The sequence below is a fragment of the Gopherus flavomarginatus genome, chromosome 5 (assembly GCF_025201925.1).
Source record: "Gopherus flavomarginatus isolate rGopFla2 chromosome 5, rGopFla2.mat.asm, whole genome shotgun sequence".
NCBI classification, from domain to species: domain Eukaryota; kingdom Metazoa; phylum Chordata; order Testudines; family Testudinidae; genus Gopherus; species Gopherus flavomarginatus.
In genome coordinates, this window is record NC_066621.1 from 9,204,989 (window position 1) to 9,227,551 (window position 22,563).

Below are 22,563 nucleotides of genomic sequence, written 5' to 3' on the forward strand. Positions count from 1 at the left end.
ATGCTAAATCCCATTTTTATATCACAGGGAATATTACTTATAGTCAGAGAAGTAAAGGAATTAGTTAAAACAACTCACCTTTTAAAAATCAATAAAAGATAACAGCTAGGGACTTAAGGTTTAGTCAGTTTATTTTAATGGTAGTTCACATTCTGCATTATAATTAGGGGCATACCAAATTCACAGCCATGAAAAGCATGTCACGGCCCGTGAAACCTGGTCCTCCCTCATCAATGTGGTCTTTTGTGTGCTTTTACCCTATACTATACAGATTTCACAGGGGAGACCACTGTTTCTCAAATTGTGGGTCCTGGCCCAAAAGGGAGTTGCAGGGGGGTCACAAGGTTATTGTGTGTGGGGGGGGGGGTTGTCACAGTAGAATCATAGAATATTACGGTTGGAAGGGATCTCAGGAGATCATCTCGTCCAAACCCTGCTCAAAGCATGACCAATCCCAGGCTAATTTTTGCCCCAGACCCCTAAAAATGGCCCCCTCAAGGATTGAACTCACAAACCTGGGTTTGGCAGGCCAATGCTCAAACCACTGAGCCATTGTACTGCCACCCTTACTTCTGCACAGCCTTCAAATGCAAGTGGCTCTTAGCCAGGCAGCTAGCTCTGAAGGTAGTGTCATGCCAGCAACAGCACAGAAGTAAGGGTGGCAATACCATACCATGCTATCCTTACTTCTGCACTGCTGCTGGCGGTGGCTCTGCCTTCAGAGCTGGGCTCCCGGCCAGCAGCTGCCACTCTCTAGATGCCCAGCTCTGAAAGTAGCACTGCCTCCAGCAGCAGCACTGAAGTAAAGCTAGCAGCACCACAATACCCCCTATAATAACCTTGTGACACCCCCCACCCAACTCTTTTATGGGTCAGGACCTCTAAAATTACACCGCCATGAAATTTCAGATTTAAAAGCTGAAATAATGAAATTTAAAAATTTTAAAACCCTATGACTGTGAAATTGACCCAAATGGACCATGAATTTGGTAAAGTCCTAATTATAATCCTCTCTTGTGCAAGCATACATCTATGTTGCTATAACTTGAGTTTATCATGATGATTAATCATTTTGAGTGCAATGACAACTTCATGTCTCTTCCTCCAAGGGTCATAACTCCAAGCTTTCCACAGAGAGGATGACAGTTCTGTGTTTATGGCACTAGCCTGGAGCTTAAGAGACCGGCATTCAGCTCCCTGATTTGGCCCATATTTCCTGGGCGACCTTGGGAATTTTGTCATCACTATAAATGGAAGAAAGCTCCAGTGGTTAAAGAGATAGCCTAGGACTTGGTAGCTCTGGGTTCAATTCCTTCTCTGCAACAGACTCCGTGTGAACTTGGGCAAGTCACTTAGCCTTCTCTGTGCCTCAGTTCCTCATGTGCAAAATGGGGATAACTGTACTTCCCTACTTTACGGGGGATAAACACAGACAATGGCGATACTACAGAAATGAACCATATAAGTACTCAAGACAGACAGAGTATCCATATGGCTTCCCCTTACAAAAGCCATACACATATTATAAAATATGCTGTATATAGCAAAAAGCTCCCTCCACCACCACAGCATTAATGGCTTAGTTAAGTTCCCACCGCTTTATCATTTAAGTCCATAAAAAGGAATTTGTCAACAAAAATTTGAGGGCATCCCTCTCCCTCTGCTTTTTGCATTACTTTATTGCTACTTATGGAGAACAGAACCACTTTTCAGCAATTCTTAATTTCTTGCATCCTTTTTCTAAAGTAGTTTAAGATTCTAACAGTAAAAGCAAAGCCTTTCAAAGTATTATTCAATAAGATACATTTACATTATGACAGGTTTCAGAGCGGTAGCCGTGTTAGTCTGTATCAGCAAAAAGAACAAGTATTTGTGGCACGGAAGAGACTAACAAATTTATTTGAGCATAAGCTTTCATGGGCTAAAACCCACTTCATTGGATGCATGCAATGGAAAATACAGTAGGAAGATATATATACACACCCCCACCCACCTACTCACCATGAAAAAATGGGTGTTGCCATACCAACTATCACGAGAGTAATCAATTAAGGTGGGCTATTATCAGGAGGAGAAAAAAAAAAAACTTTTGTAGTGATACCCAGGATGGCCCGTTTCCAACAGTTGACAGGAAGGTGAGAGTAACAGTAGGGGCAAAATTAGCATGGGGAAATAGTTTTTACTTTGTGTAATGACCCATTCACTCCCAGTCTTTATTCAAGCCTAATATAATGGTGTCCAGTTTGCAAATTAATTCCAATTCTGCAGTTTCCCGTTGGAGTCTGTTTTTGAAGTTTTTTTGTCGGAGTATTGCAACTTTGAGGTCTATAATTGAGTGACCAGGGAGGTTAAAGTGTTTTCCGAATGGTTTTTGAATGTTATAATTCTTGACATCTATTTGTGTCCATTTATTCTTCTGAGTAGAGACTGTCTGGTTTGGCCAATGTACATGGCAGAAGGGCACTCCTGGCACATGATAGCATATATCACATTGGTAGATGTGCAGGTGAATGAGACTCTGATAGAGTGGCTGATGTGATTAGGCCCTATGATGGTGTCCTCTGAATAGATATGTGGAGAGAGTTGGCAACGGGCTTTGTTGCAAGGACAGATTCCCGGATTAGTGTTTTTGTTGTGTGGTTGCTGGTGAGTATTTGCTTCAGGTTGGGGGGCTGTCAGCGAGGACTGGCCTGTCTCCCAAGATCTGTGAAAGTGAGGGATTGTCCTTCAGGATAGGTCGTAGATCCCTGATAATGCACTGGAGAGGTTTTAGTTTGCGGCTGAAGGTGACAGCTAGTGGTGTTCTGTTACTTTCTTTGTTGGGCCTGTCCTGTAGTAGATAACTTCTGGGTACTCTTCTGGCTCTGTCAATCTGTTTCTTCACTTCAGCAGCTGGGTATTGTAGTTGTAAGAACATTTGATAGAGATCTTGTACAGAGACATTAAATATTTGAATGATAAGGAAGAATGGTCACTAGACATGGCACCTGTTTAACGCACTTATTTATATTCCAAATGTCAAGATATAGTGTGGTGAATCCCTTAAATTAGTTTCCTTTGGGGAATGCAGGAGTGTCATGAATCAAGTGAATGGAGAAGCATCTTCTAGACTGACAAGTATGACAGCAGCATACAACTGGGCCAGGGCATCTTGCTTGCAATACTTCGTTGAGCATTAAACATCTTTCACCAGACAAATTTTTTAAACAAGGAAAAAATGGTTTACTTTGAAAGTAAATATTCTAAAAGGATGCTTCAAGATTTGAGAATATACTCTGAAAATGCTATTGTAAACATGGATTTAAAAGAAAAACACAACACAAAAAAAACAAGCACAGATCTAGATAGAAACGCGGCCTCAAACAATCTGTGGTCAACATCTATTCCTACAGCCCCTTGCCATAACTTTGCTTCCAGAGGTTTTATTAAGGTAAATTTTTATTTTCAGAAGCATCACTAATAAAGGTCTGTTAGTCCCACAGTTTAACTGAAATACAGTGTGGAGGAAAAATCTTAGACCTCATGTTTAAAACATTTAATCTGAGATGATAATATTGGAACTACACAGCACACAAACAGGTTTTTGACCTGACCATTATTTTGAGTATTATTCCCTTACATGAAACGATCTGGGATACAAATATGCAAACAATGATGTTTATATTAATATTCATATCGTATATGAAAACACTACATATTTAATATCAGAGGGGTAGCTGTTTTAGTCTGGATCTGTAAAAGCAGCATAGAATCCTGTGGCACCTTATAGACTAACAGACGTTTTGGAGCATGAGCTTTCGTGGGTGAATACCCACTTCTTCAGATGCATGTGGTGGAAATTTCCAGGGGCAGTATATATATATGCTAGCAAGCAAGCTAGAGATAACGAGGTCAGTTCAATCAGGGAGGATGAGGCCCTGTTCTAGCAGTTGAGGTGTGAAAACCAAGAGAGGAGAAACTGGTTCTGTAGTTGGCAAGCCATTCACAGTCTCATCCTCCCTGATTGAACTGACCTCGTTATCTCTAGCTTGCTTGCTAGCATATATATACTGCCCCTGGAAATTTCCACCACATGCATCTGAAGAAGTGGGTATTCACCCACGAAAGCTCATGCTCCAAAACGTCTGTTAGTCTATAAGGTGCCACAGGATTCTTTGCTGCTACTACATATTTAGAAATTATTTAATTTATATAGTACCTTTCAGCTAAGGATCTAAGTGTACTTTACAAGGCTAGATTAACATTATTCCCATTTTGTAGGCACAGAGAAACTGAAAACAGGGCATTTAAGTAATTTATCTAATACACAGGAAGTTGGTAGCAAAGCCAGGAAAAAAACCGAAGAGCCAAAATCTCTGTTGACACCTTCCCACTGGATGCTGCACCCTCCGAAAGCCAGCAACTTTTAAAGATGGGTGGAGAAAGCAAAGCTCTTTCCCCACTGAGACTGGAGGGAAATAAGAGGTTAGAGGTGTACCAGAGATCAAACAGGTGTCTAGAAAGGTAGGCCATGTAAATACATAATTATCCTAGGGAACTTAATTGCACAAAATATGGAATCCAAAAGCTTAACCAGACTTTTTTTTTTTTAAAAGGTATTTCTGTGGATGAGAACATCCACAGTTATATTAGACACTAAAAATATACAAGGGATTAAACCCTCATATGCTTCAGGAATTAAACTAAATAGCTGACTCATTTTAGGAATTAACTTCCCCTATGAAAAAAAATGAAATGCAGTGTCTGACAATCTCCACACTGAATCAGGGCAGAAAGGGTTGCACACACTACCTGCCAGCAATATTAAGCCTAGCAGGGAAACAAGAGGAGGAAACATCCCTCCAAGAACATATTAACTAAGAGGTAACCTAGGCAATGGGCTAAGCAGTCAAGCCTGTGAATGAGGCTTGGACTGGACCTTATTGTTTATTCATTTGTTTGTTAACAAAGTCAAACTTCAAAGGGGATGTATTTTGACCCTATAGACAGCACACGTACTGTGTCACAGAACTGATGGGAATGTCACCTGTCCAAAGCAGGTGATCATTATGAGGTTTTTTTTGACACCTTCCTCTAAAGCATCTGGTGCTGGCCATTATCAGATAAAAAAACAGACTAAATAGACCTCTAGTCTGATACAGTACAGCAGTTTCTGTGTTCTGATAAAAGGTTAAAATTTAACCTTTGTATTCAAGTCTAAAAAATGTGTTCATACAATTAGGCATAAGAAAAAAAAAATCTGCACTTCTCTCCAAACTAAACCATCATTTTACTTGACACACACGAACCCAGAGACAAACGGGAAGACACTATACAAAAACAGAACTCAATCCACCCATAAGTATGTGGTATGCAACACTGAAAATTTAAGAGTCAGCTCCTGTACAATTTAGTTTCTAAAATATGCCGCATATTATAATGCAGGACTAAAATCTAGAACACTGAAAAATTTAGTTCTACCTTACTATTGCACAGAAAAGCTTAGTTAAGTGACAGATTTCCTTCTCAGCTTATTCACACAGTAGGAACACATATTACAGCTAAATACGTTTTGTTTTTTTAATAGCACCCAGAAAAAAATCAATGGTATGCCTTCCACTGAAAGATTAGCTAACATAGTTGAATACTAGTGAAGAATGGAAAAAGATCTTCTTTCTAAAATTATTGATTTGTTTCTTCTGTCTGTGAGCCTCCACAAAGAAATTATAACTAAATCAGCTCTCTCCTTTAGACGACACTGAAACCCATAATAAATCTTCAACTGAACAATCGGCTAAATATTTTTTCCTTATTTTCAGGCCTACTGCTTCTTTTATGTCTGCTTCTATTCCTATTTTTACAATCGTTTGGACGTCACATTGGACTGGACACGATCTCCTCCTGTTTAGAAGGAAGTCAGGGGAACAACCAGTTGCAATTCACATGTCACTATGCAGAACCTCACATACCCCTCAGCCTGGAGAGTGCTACTCACAGAACCTGCTATGTAAATGGTAGACCCTGATTTCACTGCGTGTTACAAAATGACTTTCAGTAAATATGATCAGTGAGGTTGCTGCTATCCTCAACCTTATTTATGCTAAGAGGTATTTGTACAATCCCAGAAACATTAAGAATGGTAGCCATTATCCTTAGTCAGTGAAAACTTTTAGAACTATTTTGTTATTTAAATATATTAGGAGGAAATAATTTGCTGTCTGGGAAACCTATTTTAAGAATGAATTAACTGTAAATATATCTTCTCTTTTAAAATATCTTTTAGTAAAAATTTGGCAAAAACCCATTTGATCTAGTTTTTTCAAGTAGCAATAAAACTAACTAAGAATACTACAAGACTCCCAAACCCTCTCCCACTCCAAATAAAATATACATTTCAGATTACAATTTCATTCTGCATTTTGAAGTAGCAGAGATATCAAACCACTTATCAGGATTTAACAGAAATGTTCACCAACTTTCAATTACAGCAACATCAGAAACCAGCATTTAATCCCTATGTTATGCAAAAAAGTTATTTTATCTTTGTTTCGATCAAGTCAGTTTATAGAGAGGTACAAGATGACAGTCATATTGAATGGCATATTTCCCAATACTTAACTGTTACCACGTTTACTACTGCCCTCAGATCATCGAATCTTCTTTTCTAACATAACGCTCACCCATGTCACATTACAACAAAATGTTAAATTTAATATAAAAATTCAAGCTGCATGATGGGAATTATTTTAAAAAAAGGCCAGGTTTCTTAGTCAAAATAATAGTTTAGTATAATGGCTGACCAAATGGCACAATACTCAACTTTCCAACCCTTCACACACTCACCAGTCACAAACTTTTCACATGTAGGCTGCAAGTTTCCTCTAAATTAAAAATCTGAAGATAATAATGTAAATTGTGCCAGCCACCTTCAAACCACAATCCCCTACTTGTGTATAATTTTAACAGAACATAGCTCAAATCAGCATATATAGCTGGGGATGGTCCTGCTTTGAGCAGGGGGTTGGACTAGATGACCTCCCAAGGTCTCTTCCAACCCTAATCTTCTATGATATACTAGAGGAAAAATTAAGACTATGGATCTGAATGGAATGCATATTTTCCCATAGCCCAGTGCTGGTGTAAAATGAACCAAGAGGTGGGTTAATATGTTAAAATATGGCCTGATGTGAAATTTCCCCAAAGCCACAATCTCACCTTACACATGTGTCTTCTCCAGGGGTCAGGCACCTAATTAGTGGAGGCATGCCTGCACGGCTCCACTAATTAGGTGGGTGGCCCTTCATTCTCTTGTGTGCAGCCGTCCAGGCGTGCACCTTAGAAGGAACCCTCCACAGACCACCTGAATGGAACTTGCGGACCACAGTTTGAGAATCTCTGCTCTATAGCAACGAGATATCACACTAAATAAAACCAAATGGACTTAACACAACTCCAAGTGGCAAAGATTGCAGGCCATATGTTTTAGGACCAATACAAGTAGACTAGCAGACATGACAAACAGCCATCCAAAGACATAACAGAAAAAAAATCTAATTTATGTTTCACCACTTACACTTTTCAACCTGGACAATGAAAACGGACAGGTCATTTTCATTTTTGTTAATGGCCAGTTTCTAGCTTTTGCATTTTTAATTTCTTATGCACTACAACAATGCTACATTTTAGTTACAAAACCACCAACCTATAAGAACCCCCTACTCTCAAGAGAGCATATCAGTGCCCCCATGATTTAAGTGTCATTTTATTTTTATACAAACAAAACTTAGAGGTAATTAGCACAAAATAAAGACAAAATGAGATCTCAGAATTTGAGAGACAAGAATAGGCTTGGCCCTGGAAAACTCTGCAATTCCAGGTGATGAAGCATTTTTCTTACATATGCGTATGAAAGTGCTGTGTACTGTTAGGACCTGAACCTGCTACATACCCTTAATTCTCACTGAAGTAAGACCTCTACAAAGCTCCTATGTTCTAGCTAAGAGGACTGCATTTCATTTTTGGGTAATATTCTTTAAAAAGTGTATCAGGGTGTTTCAGGGTGAAGAACATCATGAACAATTGGCAAAGAGATTAGATCAATCATTAAAGAAGTATTCAAAAAAATTAACAAATGTTATATCATGTGCATTACTCTCCCATTTTATGATTATTTCTGTGTCAGAAAAGGAAACTAACCTGTGAGTTGGTAAGACAAACTGTCATAATAAAAGTTGTAAAATCTTGAATTATTTATATGAATAGAAGACATGGCTTTACAATGCACTGAATTGTGTATTCTACTAGTTTTATCAATTAATTATCCAAGAGGTAATAACTCTTTTAGTTACATAGTTAAGATATTTACCAAATTTCAAACAACTGGCTTTAAAAAACTGCATTCTAGTACACCAACGTTTCTGACTAATAAAATTATTAAAATAAAATCAGTTTTTCTATGCACTGTAAATGGTCTATTCTTCAGCTGGCAAATGTCAAGATACCTATCAAGGCAGCAAGAGGCTGGGCATGATGGGGTACGCCACACAGAGCTTTGGTCCTACAGCCCCGCTATGTGGAGAGCACAGCCATTATCAGTTTAAACTTCTCTGCTGGCCAAGTCACAGTGCAATATTAGAATTATTCTTGGATGATGGACCTGCTTCTCCTCTAGGGGAAAAACTGATATAAAATTGACTGACATGGTCAGGAGAAGCAAAAAGCATGGAACATTTAGAGGACAACAATGGCCACACAATAAAGCACTCCAGAATAGGGGTAATAAATAATACTGAACAAAGCAGAAAGAACGAACAACATGGTAGTGCATTGTTCAGAAGGGTTATGATTTCCCTTAGAGACTGGTAAGGTGACAATACCAAGACACACCTAAAGTAGAAAGTGTGAAAGAACATTACAAATCCTTAAAATGGACTATTAAAGTTTATTTTTAAATTGATCTCACACTAACTAAAATGCCTATTCAGAAGATGGATAAGTATGAATAAAACAAAATTAAAATAGCAATTGACCAGCACAGCTATTACTAAATTATTAATATTATAGTGCTTAGGCTCAGCTAATCAAGAATATGGAATTAAAAATATTCAAGCTCGTAGACTTACATTCCTCATTTTTGGTAAGTACTGTAGATAGAACTAAATCACAAACGCATCTTCGAAGAAATATTCCTGAGTTTATAAACCTGACACTAAAAAGGGGGGAAAAGGAGAAGTTACCAAGCATTCCAACAAGTGGGAACCTTCATGCAAAACAATTCCTCTTATAGTAGCTTTAGGACTGTACTTGTTAATTGGAAACACGACACCCAATTAAAGATATTCTATAGAGATGTGATAGCAAACTTGCTAAACTTTACCAATGCCAATCATACTCTTTAGAAGAAGGCCCTTCACAATCAGTCATAAACATATGATGAAAAAGAAAGATTTAGAGAGATCTGTTGCACTCTCAGGTGTTGTCTCATAATGCTTGTTTTAAGAATGTTAGTTCGTTTTAGAGAAATTTGTTGCTCCTCCTATCTTATTCATATTAAACCCGTTTGTGCGTCACGTGGCTTTCTACAGCAACAAATAATATCATAAGTGGGAGATCACAGTAATAATGAAGAGATCCATTTATGTTCAAAAAGAAAAAAACTGGGTTTGGTAATCTGTGTATTAATAATATTAATGGTATTGCACCATTTTTAATGACCAGTGTAACAGCAGAGTACTCAAAAGATTCAAAAGCGGAGTTAAAAATCATAAAGTACAAATACTAAAATGTTGAATATAACTAACCCCCAAGCATAAACCTGAAAATCAGCCACTTCTACACAAGCAGAACTACTTAAATTTGCTTAGCATTGGACACATTTTAACACCAGGTTACTCCAATCTAAATAGGGCAGGGGTCCCCAATGCCGTGCCCGCGAGAGCCATAAATGCCTCTTGATGATGTTGCTTGCCGTCGACAAGCGATGTCATCGAGAGGCGTCGCCGTCACCGAAATGCCACCGAATTTCGGCAGCATTTCGGCAGAGGCTCGACTGGCGCCCGCCAGACAAAAAGGTTGGGGACCACTGAAATAGGGTATTCAAATTTTCCCTAGATGATAATCCCAGACTTCAATTGAAGAGTCCCAGGTGAGATTTTCAAAGGCATACAGGGCAGTAACTCCATAACTCCCACTGAAAATCAGAATCGGGTTCCTAATTCTCATTTTTCACTTTGAAAGTCTTCTCCTGATACCAACAGCAGATTTGATAAATGCACATTCAAAAACAAGTGTGATGCTGCATGCAATGAGATGGAGATCTTAAAAGTAGACTTAATGCAGTCTGTATAATAATGCACTGTACTGTAACAGTAACGATTGTTTTTTACAGTACCAGAGAATTCAAAAAACACTTAAATAAACAGATGGCCACATGAAGTAAAGATTACTATAGGAGAGCAGTGAGGTTTAGATAGGGGTTAAGTGTCTTGTCAAAGTTCAAACAAGAAAAGAGTGGCAGAGACACAAATAGAAGCTAAGAGTTTCAACTCCTTGTAGCCCAGCCCTAGCCAACAGACCTCACTCCCACAGAAATAGAGATTAGTATGCTATTTATTTCTTTTTGAGCCAATTAAATAGCATAGCAAAAGTAGCCCTCCACCCAACCACAGAAGAGGTTATAAAGTAAATCTAATGTACCATTCTAACAGGTCTATCCATGCTACCAGAGTTCAGACATACTGAAGTAAGTGGATAGAGATTTCTACAGAGAGAAATGCATTTCTGAAGTTGTTTTTTAGATAAGCTGCTGAAAGAAAAAGTAATTGCATAAGATTTAAAAAAAACACACTCAATTTAAGTGGGGTGCTAAGCATGTCAACACAGTAGAAATGAGTTAGAGAAGCAGATAATTACTTGTACTGAAGAATAAGCTAACTGTAAAATTTTTAAAACCAACTTATCTGTAACAAGGGCAACATTAAGAATACAGCAAAGAGTCCTGTGGTACCTTATAGACTAACAGATCTATTGGAGCATGAGCTTTCGTGGGTGAATACCCACTTCGTCGGATGCATGACTGACCAAGTGGGTATTCACCCACGAAAGCTCATGCTCCAATATGTCCGTTAGTCTATAAGGTGCCACTGGACTCTTTGCTGCTTTTACAGATCCAGACTAACACGGCTACCCCTCTGATACTTGACATTAAGAATACAATTTCTTACTTTTATTGAAGACAAAGATTGGAGAGTGTTTCCTCAGTCCTCACTAAATAGAGTGCTTGTCATTTTAAAAAAAATATGCAGGAAGGTGTTTTAAACAACAGGATCAGTAATCTTTAATCCTTAATAGCACTCTTCACACTTTTTCTTTAAGTAGTACTAACTGAAAATAAACACTGCAGAGGTGCAGATTAGCATTGTCCCAATTGTTGTAACACTATTGGACACATTTATTTGGGGAGCTGCTATTTGTAAGCCATTTAGTTATAAATCAAAACTTACAATAACAGTAGACATTCAATATTATAAAAAAATCCCTTAGACACTTTAAAGTTTAAATATCTGAAAGTCAGCCACTATCACTAAAGGTATGACCATGTGATCCTCAACCAAGCAATTGGAGAGAAAAAAGGCTTCAGACATACTCTTGATCATCACCTTCTAATTCCTGATAGGACATCCTTGTACAGTTTATTACCGTTGTCAGCACCCTGCAATTACAGGAAAAAGGCAGCTTCAACACACAGATCTGGTACCCTGTATTGGTATTAACATTTAGACTACGAACTAACAACTAGAGGCTCTGGCTGCCCAGTCAGGCACTTTCAATGATACATATCAAAGCAGTACTGGATTGCAATTAACTTCATTGGCATCATATTTGTCCATTTATTTCACAACTAGAAGATGAAACTGCAGAACTGGCAGAAAAAAAGACTGGGCTCAGATCTGGTCAAGGATGGCCCCCTTTCTTCCACTTGTACTAAATGGAAGAATGCTGCAAAATCTCTTAACACTTTCAATCCCAGTTAAAATTCAATGCTAGTGAGAAAGTATAAAAAAAGACTTATGGTCTTCAAAACTAAATGTTAAAAACTAAAGCCCCAGTACTGCATGTATTTGCAGTAATAAAGTTTGAACATGAGAACAGTCCCCTTGACTTAGATGGAACTACTCATGGGTAGTGAAGTTAAGCACATTTGCAGGACTGGGACCTAACCTATGCCAGGAACCAGACAATGGGCAACTATTGGACCAAATTCCAGACACTGAAATCTCTTAAAGCTAAACAAGTGAATCAGTTTTCCTCTTGTTTATGTATCATCTTCTGTTAGGGTATGAATGAACTATGGCCATTAGACTGAAGGGGTGGATTTTGCAAGTTTTACACTTTATCTGCATATCAGGTGATGAATACAATGACAAATTTGAGAGTTTTAGATAAAACAGGGCAATTGTTTGCAAAAATAATTTACACCATCCCACCAAAAGAGAGATTTATCAGAGAAACTATTTGCAGATCTCATGTAGGAAAAAAAACTGTCTGTAAATCAAAATACAGTACTGTCTGATTTACTTTAACAGAAAAATATCACCAACAGAACTAGAACAATTAAGATGAGCACAATCTCCATTCACACGTATCCAAAGCATTTAAACAGTCTACTAATGGCTAATTTTTTAAAAAATGTTTAACTAAGGAGAGGAGCATGTCATGATGCTTATACCATACCCTATTAAGAAATCTTTGATGAAACTGGATGACAAAGTAAATCAAGTATAAGTACACATACTTCTAAGATAAATGGACTTGTGTCCTCAAATAATTATTGCTGTAGTTTGCTGCATATTTACTATTGACTATATCAAATACTTCACCAAATTTTTTAGTTCAGAAGTGCATGGTGAATACCATTCATCCAATAACTCACTTCAGAGTGCTACAGGTACCTTTTAGTACCCCACTTATTTAGTAGGAAAAAAACACATTTCTCTACCTGGCTCATTTCAAAAGGAGCAAATACTGCCCTGGCTTCCAATCCAGCAGAACCAATGTAAATTCACTGCAAAAGGAGTACATGTGTCAAGTCACACTCCCTGTACATTACAGAGCTGTACTCTATGGGAGTGCTTACTGTGCCCCAGTGGGTAAGAGAGACTGAAGAACACCAATTGTATACAGCACTAAATTTCTTCCAGAATGGGCATACTGTGGTCCTGAAACTGCAATAGTGACCACAGAGTAGCTTCACTGATGCTCTGTCATCTTGAAGGGAGTGAAGAAAGATAATCCTGCTATTCAGACTCTAAGTTGACGATTTTGCATATAATCAGCAATTCTTCCTACTTTAGAACTTTATATGGTAGTCTCAACCCACTCTTGATACACTACTGGCTACTAAACTAATTAACCTACGTTTCACTTAGCCAATATAGGCATTCACAATATCTGGGCAGTGCTTTGGCAGCAGGGCTTCATAACCTGCCTGAACATTTTGGAAACTAAAAATGGAGACTTACTGCGTCCAGAAGGCTCATTTTTAACTAAACTCAGCGCTAAGAGATGTTGACTTTACTGCAGTAGAGGCTAAAACTTTTCATTTATTCCCTTAATAGCAACAGTACAGTCAGCAGCAGTGCAAGCTTGATCCATATGCTCTCTTACTAATATGCCTCATCTCTCATGTGGAAGTGTGGATACACTTTTAGTTGATGATGGAACAGTTTGGTCTCCATGGCCCATACTGGTCCTTAGCCTCATTGTTAGTTACAACGTGGACACTTGTATGCTGCGGATTAGCCAGAAGCCACCATTTTAACAAAAATGTATTTTAAATATAGGGTTCACCTCAAGTCCGCTATTTTTGACAAGGACTGTTTTAGTATTTATACTGTGTGGTAAGAGGAAGCCTTACACATTTCTCTGTGCCACTATTGTTCCCATCTTACCAAGGACAGGAGTTATACAACTAAATAGCAGGCCCTAAACTTGAACCCATAGCAAATAAAACTAGGCATGTTCTTAGGGTGACCAGTTGTTCCAGTTTTACAGGGACAGACTTGATATTTGGGGCTTTTTTCTTATATAGGTGCCTATTACCCCCCACTCCCTTTCCAGACAGCAAGTGTGAAAAATCAGGGGCACATGTAGATTAACATGTTAGTAACTAAAAGAGGGCAGAGAGTGGAGGACACAAATTTCTCCACCAGTGAAAGTCCACGCCTTGCAATGTGTAGTTAAGTACAGTCTGATTAACATTCATATATTTCAAGAAAGCTAAAGTAGATCCTGAAATTTTCATTTTAGATTCATAACCGAGCCTGCTAGAAACATCCAATGCAGATTTCATTGCTGTCAGATAAAGATATTGCTTTCCTTAATGAAGAGCTGTGTGTCACCATGTGGTACAAAGCAAGTCTAGCCTGTTGATCCACTGCTGAAAGCTACCGAAACACCAGCATCAGACTTTAATGAAATGCCGAATTGATTAAAAGATGGATGTAGCTAGTCAGCACTGAGGTTGTACAGACACAAAAAGATTCTGAATGTACTACCAAATACTTCAGTGTCAAGAGGATGAAGGCAGGACATACTTAGTACAGGGCTCTCAACTTTGGAATTCCCCTACACTCTTCGTGTGACAGTGCCTCAGTTTGGTGAGCCTCCAGGCACACTAAGGCCTACTTAGAAATTCTCACTAAAGATGTAGGTTAAATTGTGAGAGTCCAGTTTTTATTTTTACCTTGATATGACTGGAAGAGAAGGAAACAATATTTTTCCTGTCATTTTGCAGTGCTGTATTAATTTAAATTGATCTGTGTCTGTATGTTCACTTGATTTGAACACACACAAAAAACATATCCAAAAGACTACGCACACATACATAATCAAAATCACAATCCATGTAAAAAACAAACAGGAAATCAGAGGCCAACCCTGCCACCTTTCCTTGCTAGAAGTGTTTGCCGCTGTCAAAGTCACAGCCCTAACACAATACAAATTATAAAGCACTGCACATATGATTTTATGGAGTGTGCTGTTTTACAACTAGGACGCTTCTCATGCCACTGGTAAGAGAGAAGCTGTCAAACTGAGAGAATACTGGAATTAAGTAAATAAAAAATATTTAGAAAGATCACTGTCATGGCCCACAGACTTCGCCTTTCTTTTGAAATTAACTATTCAATTCCACTGTAAACAAATGACCAAATAATAAAATAAAAACATGCACAAGTCCAATTCTGCTCCCAAATTTACTCAAGAAATTCAAGTAAGTGGAAGTTGTGGAAGTTCTGGGAGCAGAATTGGACTCTGGGTGCTGAAATTCTAATGATATCCTCCTGTGTGAAGTGGAAATAGAAGAAGAAACTGAAATGATGAAAGCATGCTTTGCTCAAGGTCAACTTTTACACCAGGAGTCTGGGTAATAGACAAAACAATAGAAGTGTGTCCTAAATGTAATTAAGGCACAGATGAGATATTGCATGAGTCAATCATGACAATATTGACCTGTCACACACTGTAGGAATCACAAAATAATAAGCTTTAAGAAAACATTCATAATTAAATTTTGTTTAAACTTTGTAAAGTTCATACTTGTGCTGGGCAGAACTTGAGAAGCTATAATTAGTTTCAAATTTACAATTGTAAATCATTAGTCTGATTGCAGGTAATACTACTTAGCATTTACTTGACATTTGAGATCCATGTTGGTAAAGAGGATTTTATTGCAATAATCTGATATCCCTGGTTAAATTACAATATATTCAAATTAATGATATTCTGTGATTGGAAGCTGAGCTCTCTTCGGAAAGTGAAAACATCATCATTAAATAGGAATGGGGAATTTCAAGAATGTTCTCAGGATAATGTCATTTGCACTGGTTCTGACCATTGACGAAGCTAAGACACCATTCAACAAATGAGATTTAACCCTTTTTAAATAAGCAGTACACATTACTATGGAGATAGCTTGCAGAGATTCAATTTCCTGGCTTTGTGACACTGGGACGAGTACGAGTAACACACTGAAGTCATAGTGCCCATCTTCTACTATACCCAAAACAGAAAGGTTTGGTAGGGTAAGGGATTCTAAAAGGTGTCAGAAAATAATCCAATCACTTATCCAAGAGTCTTTTAAATTCTGCTTCACTGCTAGTAATTCTGTCAATTTCACCCAGATTGGTACAGACATACACTATGTACCTATATATTCATATATAATTATAGCCAGGAGAATAATCACTACCTCAAAATCATCTTACCCCAAGGTTAAGCTCTGCTATTATAATTTACTGTGTAGTGCTTTAGAGCTGCTGTTCAGTACAGACAAAATGCAGAGTGCTTAGTACATCTGACTGTAGTTTAATGAAAAACTGCCAAAAAAAATCTCATTTCTCATGTAAATCTCAGATAAAAGGAAAACTAAAATACAAATGGCACATCCCTTCTTAAATTCTGCATTCATATTTATCTAAGAGATTCAAAATTAATCACAACAATACAGAACTTTGGATTTATAAAGAACAAATCGTGTCAAACCAATCTGATAGCTTTCTTTGATAGGATAACGAGTCTTGTGGATAAGGGAGAAGCGGTGGATGTGGTATACCTAGACTTTAGTAAGGCATTTGATACAGTCTCGCATGATATCCTTATCGATAAACTAGGCAAATACAATTTAGATGGGGCTACTATAAGGTGGGTGCATAACTGGCTGGATAATCATACTCAGAGAGTAGTTATTAATGGCTCCCAATCCTGCTGGAAAGGTATAACAAGTGGGGTTCCGCAGGGGTCTGTTTTGGGACCGGCTCTGTTCAATATCTTCATCAACGACTTAGATGTTGGCATAGAAAGTACGCTTACTAAGTTTGCGGACGATACGAAACTGGGAGGGATTGCGACTGCTTTGGAGGACAGGGTCAAAATTCAAAATGATCTGGACAAATTGGAGAAATGGTCTGAGGTACACCGGATGAAGTTCAATAAAGACAAATGCAAAGTGCTCCACATAGGAAGGAACAATCAGTTTCACACACACAGAATGGGAAGAGACTGTCTAGGAAGAAGTATGGCAGAAAGAGATCCAGGGGTCATAGTGGACCACAAGCTAAATATGAGTCAACAATGTGATACTGTTGCAAAAAAAGCAAACGTGATTCTGGGATGCATTAACAGGTGTGTTGTAAACAAGACACGAGAAGTCATTCTTCCGCTCTACTCTGCGCTGGTTAGGCCTCAACTGGAGTATTGTGTCCAGTTCTGGGCACCGCATTTCAAGAAAGACGTGGAGAAACTGGAGAGGGTCCAGAGAACAGCAACAAAAATGATTAAAGGTCTTGAGAACATGACCTATGAAGGAAGGCTGAAAGAATTGGGTTTATTTAGTTTGGAAAAGAGAAGTCTGAGAGGGGACATGATAGCAGTTTTCAGGTATCTAAAAGGGTGTCATCAGGAGGAGGGAGAAAACTTGTTCACCTTAGCCTCTAATGATAGAACAAGAAGCAATGGGCTTAAACTGCAGCAAGGGAGATTTAGGTTGGACATTAGGAAAAAGATCCTAACTGTCAAGGCAGTTAAACACTGGAATAAATTGCCTAGGGAGGTTGTGGAATCTCCATCTCTGGAGATATTTAAGGGTAGGTTAGACAAATGTCTATCAGGGATGGTCTAGACAGTATTTGGTCCTGCCATGAGGGCAGGGGACTGAACTCGATGACCTCTCGAGATCTCTTCCAGTCCTAGAGTCTATGAATCTATGAACCTCCTACTTTCCCCAAGGACATTTGCTATTATACTCCTACCCAGTTTCAATACTTTTACAAATAGCCAATACATGTTCTTAATTTCAGATCTTCTTGAGATTCTTTGTTTAGCTTTTCAAGAGGGAGATGGAGAGATTTTAAGGTTGTTTTTTTTTTAATCATTACTGCATTTTATTCTTATATAGATGTTAATCCATTAAGTAATGTGACCAGGGCCAAACACAGAACATCAATGTATTTAAAAATACCCACTTACTCATCTGGAAATGAAGGGCATTCCTCTCAGATGCTACTCACAGCTGCAGCAAATATTTTTTGAAATTGAGAGGTAATGTTACCTATAATACACACACACGTCACACTTTGGCGGTGAAAAAGTATTCAGTGTGTCATACAAGCATCCAAATGATCTACAATAGTTGATCTGTCTTTATTCAAAAAACAAAATACTGAATGCTCTATAGACAGACAGAAGTGGAAATAACTTACACAGAATAAAAGAGGGAAATTACAACGCTGAAACTATAAAAGATCCCTGTTGAAAGGCCACTCTTTACTACAAGGCTGAAGTCTTGGATGAGGACTGAGTTTCATTGGTAGGTGACCACAGGGCAGTTTTTAAGCAGGTATGTCAGGACTAGTTTGTGAAGGGTAAGTCGCACTTTGTTTTCAGATGAGGGGAAGACTACAATAAATGTTGCAATTCCATATATAACTTGATCCTGTCCATCCTTTCTCCCTCAATTTTAAAAGAAAGAATCCTTTGTAACAAACATCTCTAACTCTATTCTACCCCTACTATCATAAACCCACCTGACTCTTGCACATAAAAGTGCTGATTCTCTATGAAGGCCTAGCAAACCAACAGAGTTTATAATAAACTAACTATTGGTCTGAGTGATAGCCTTTACTGACACCCTCTCCCCCACCCTAAGAGTATCATTAGCTCTCAAAACACAACTTTCCTATAAACTCCACTCACATAACATAAACAACTTAGTTCCCAAAGTGTGCTTTGGAGTGGGAGCACTGTACCGTGGATAAAACGGGAAAGCTGGAAGAGAAGGTCAAATACAAATTAGTCATTCCAACATTATACTAGAATGACTTCTGTAGAACTAAAAATCAAACAGAAAGCTAGACACTTAGTTTAACATGAATCTGTTCCAATGTTCTGAGAAAGTTGCAGGGCCCACACCTTGGATAGACAGACTGTGTGAGAATATGTTTGCTCAACCACAAACTTCAATCACAACAACAGTGATTTATCTCAGGGAATTCTCCCAAGATAGAAACGGACAGATGCAAGAACTCTTCTCCTTCACAAGCTTCACACAGAATGGAAAATGGAAAAAATCCAGGAACAGCGTTCATGGAATTTTTGAGAGAGAAATGCTTTAAAAGTCCAAGTAACAACATAACAACATACATCTGATTACAATGGACATAAAGATAACTGATTCCTTCTAGGAGATGCAGTGATCTCAGTATTCCTGCACAAAATAAACCCAATCTACTGATAAAATGAAGAGTAATGATATTTTCAACTACAAAATTGGTACTAGTTATAATGAATACTAAGGGCAGCTATGCCAAACCATTTGTTGTAGAGAGCAAAAAAAAAAAAAAAAAAAAAGCCCTGAATAAACTAGGTGAAGAATATAACATGCTAGAAAGGATTTTTACACCAAAAGAACTTATTCCAGGACCGCCTGGCTCTTAGAAAACGATCCCACTACATAGAAGGGGAGATTATTTTTCCAGTGAGACTAGTGTACAGTGGACAATGATTAAACCAATTTATGGAAAAGCAGGCGCTGGGACCAGGGTCCACTGGGCCTGTGGGTGACAGACCCAGAGCCCTTATATAACCCGTTAACCAGTTCAGGTACAAGGAACAGGGAATAATGCACCAGCCCCACAAGTGGCTAAGCAGGAAACACCTGGGGGGTGCAGCAGGGCAGGGGAGAGCCAAGGCCGAACCCGGCCCCGAGGAAGGGGATTTGGAGGATAGGAAGGCAGAGCTGTGTGTACCCAAGCCGCCGCGGGGGGCGTGGAGCAAGACCAGGTGTGCCCCAAGATGCGAGGGGCAGCGGTCCGGTGGGGCAAGGAGGCACCAGGCAGGTTCCAAGGGGTGGGGCCAATGGCAGTAGGGCGGGGCCGGTCCCGGCCCGACTGGCGGGGAGAGTGAGGCGGCCCGGTGCCCGGGGGGATGGGGCGGGGAAGTGAGGCGGGGCCCGGTCCGAGGAGGGCGGCGGACTCACCTGGGCGCACGGTCTTGAGGCGCACGGGCTCCCTGAAGTGGCGGATGACGGCCAGGGTGTCGCGGTGGGTGAGGCCGCTCACGGGGGTGCCGTTCACCTCCAGCAGCACGTCCCCGGGGCTCGGGGGCTTGCCGGAGAGCAGCACCGGGCCGGGCCCGCCGAGCTCGCCCAGCAGCAGGCGGCCCCCCAGGTAGGGGAACTCGCCGAGCTCGGCGCCGCCCCGCAGCAGGTCCGGGTCGGGCGCCCCGCCGGGCTGCGGCGGCCCCCAGGACACGGCGCACTCCTGCACCTTGCTGAGCCAGTGCCGCTTCTTCCGCAGCGTCTTCGACATGCCGCACCATGGGGGGCCGGGCCGGGCCCGCCCGCCTCACAGGGCCGCTCGCCGCCCAGCCCCGCGCGCCTCCGAACGCGGCCGCGGCAGCCTCCCGACTGTTGCCCTGGGCTCGGCGGCGGCCGGCCCCGCCCCCAACGCCGAGAGCCCCGACCCCGCCGGCCACGCCCCCTCAGCCGGCCACGCCCTCAAGGCCCGTCCGGCGAGGCCGGGCGGAGCCGAGCCCGCGTGACGTCACAGGCAGAACTTTCACTCGCTGGCGCTGGAAATGGGCGTGGCACCGGCTGTCTGTCCGTCCGTCCGCCCCGCGTGTGTCTGACCTGCTGTGCAGGGTCCCTCCCTCTGCCCACTGCATCATCTGGCCTGTCCTGCTGCCTGTCTGTCTGTCCGCCCTCCCACCCCACCCTCCTGATGTATGGTCAACCTTCCATCCCAGCCCCATGTCTGTCTGTCCGACCTCCCCCCAACCGGTCCTGTTCGCCCCCCACCCATCTGTCTGACCGGCTGTCTCTATGTCCATCTGCCCACCTCTCTTCCCTTCCTCTGTTCCTCCTGCTACGTCTGTCCATCTGCCCCATCCCCTCTACCGGTCCCTCCATAGGCACCAGTGGGTGCTCAGCCCCCTGCTTCACTCCTGCCCTGCCTCCATTCCAACCCCTTCCCCAAAGTACCTGCTCTGGTCCTGCTTCCTCCCTCTCCCTCCTGGAGTTTGTTATGCAGCAAAACAGCTGTTTCACGGGAGTAAGCACTGGGAGGTAGGCGGAGAAGCGGCAAAGGCAAGGCGGGGAGCTTGGCTGCACCCACCAATTTTTCCGCATGGGTGCTCCAGCCCTGGAACACCAACGGAGTCAGTGCCTATGGGTCCCTCCTGCTATTTCTCCACCTGCATGCCCCCCCAGCACCCGCCATCTGGCTGCCCCCTGCTGTCTGTCCATCCACCCCCTCATCTATTTGTCCCTCTTGCTGGGTCCACCCATGGCTATCCATTGGTGCCCTGCCCCCAATCTGTTGCACCTGTCTTTCTGCCCACCACCCCAGGATCTGTCTCTCCCAGTCCCCCAATGTCCTCAAATGCCACCTTTGGGTACCCTCTCCTTTCTCACCCTAAGATGAGGACAAATCAGTGTCTGAAATACAGGTTGCTGCTGCTCCCAAAGTCATAGACACTCTTTTAATCCAGCTATGAAAATAGAAATATAACCACATATAATGGGGTTTTAAATTTATTTTATTTGAAAGTGTATATGAATTTATGTACAAATTAGGTATATCCATCATGCCCCTGGCTAACATACCAATGTTAGAAATGTAGAGCTGGAAGGGACCTCAAGACGTAACCTCATTCAGCCTCTGCACGGAGGCAGGACCATGTAGATCAGCTCTGACAGGTGTTTGTCCAACCTGTTCTAAAAAGCCCCCAACAATGGGGATTCCACCACCTCCCACAGAAGACTATTCCAGAATTTAGCTAGCCCTTATAGTTAGACCTAAATCTCCCCTGCTGCAAATTAAGCCCATTAGTTGTGTTCTACCTCCAGTTCATGTAGAGAACAATTGATCACAGTCTTCTTTGTAACATATTTGATAAGAAAAGACTTAATCAGGTCTACCTTATGTTAAGACTAAACATGCCCTTTTTTAAAAAAAAAATTTCCTCATAGGTCAGATTTTCTAAACCTTTTATAATTTTTGTTGCTTTCCTCTGGATCCTCTCCAACTTAGCCATCTTTCCTAAAGTCTGGTGCCCACAATCTGATACAGTACTCCAGCTGTAGCCTCACCACTGCCAAGTAAAACAGGATAATTAGCAGCTGCGTATTACATACTACACTCCTGAATGATATTAGCCCTTTTCACAACTGCATCACATTGTTGATTCATACTCAATTCGTTATCCACTATAACCCCCAGAGCCTTTTCAGCAGTACTATCACCTAGCCCAGGGGTGGCCAAACTGAGCCTGAGAAGGAGCCAGAATTTACCAATGTACATTGCCAAAGAGCCACAGTAATATCATCAGCCCCCCACCATCAGCTCCCTCCCTCGCAGCTCCCAGCGCCTCCCACCCACCAGCAGCCTCACCGATCAGCACCTCCCTCTCCCTCCCCGCACCTCCCAATCAGCTGTTTCATGGTGTGCAGGAGGCTCTGGGAGGGAGTGGGAAGGAGCAAGGGCAAGGCAGGCTCAGGGGAGAGCACGGGAAGGGGTGGAGTGGGGGCAG

At 41.0% G+C, this 22,563-nt stretch overlaps 1 protein-coding gene across 5 annotated transcripts in view; it reads right to left on the reverse strand.

The window, feature by feature from the left end:
- The window catches only part of MAGI3 (membrane associated guanylate kinase, WW and PDZ domain containing 3), a 226,513-nt gene extending 206,140 nt beyond the window's left edge, over positions 1-20,373 (reverse strand). For 4 of the 5 annotated variants that reach the window (XR_007774572.1, XM_050954265.1, XM_050954268.1 and 1 more), the window contains exon 1: positions 20,012-20,371. Coding sequence is in view for 4 of the 5 variants with exons in the window: in XM_050954265.1 (XP_050810222.1) it covers positions 20,012-20,342 (331 nt within the window). In the remaining variant the exon portion in view is untranslated. Of the gene's footprint in view, positions 1-20,011 lie in introns of all 5 variants that reach the window. The other variant, XM_050954266.1, reaches the window with a different exon arrangement.
- Positions 20,374-22,563: the final 2,190 nt, after the last annotated feature.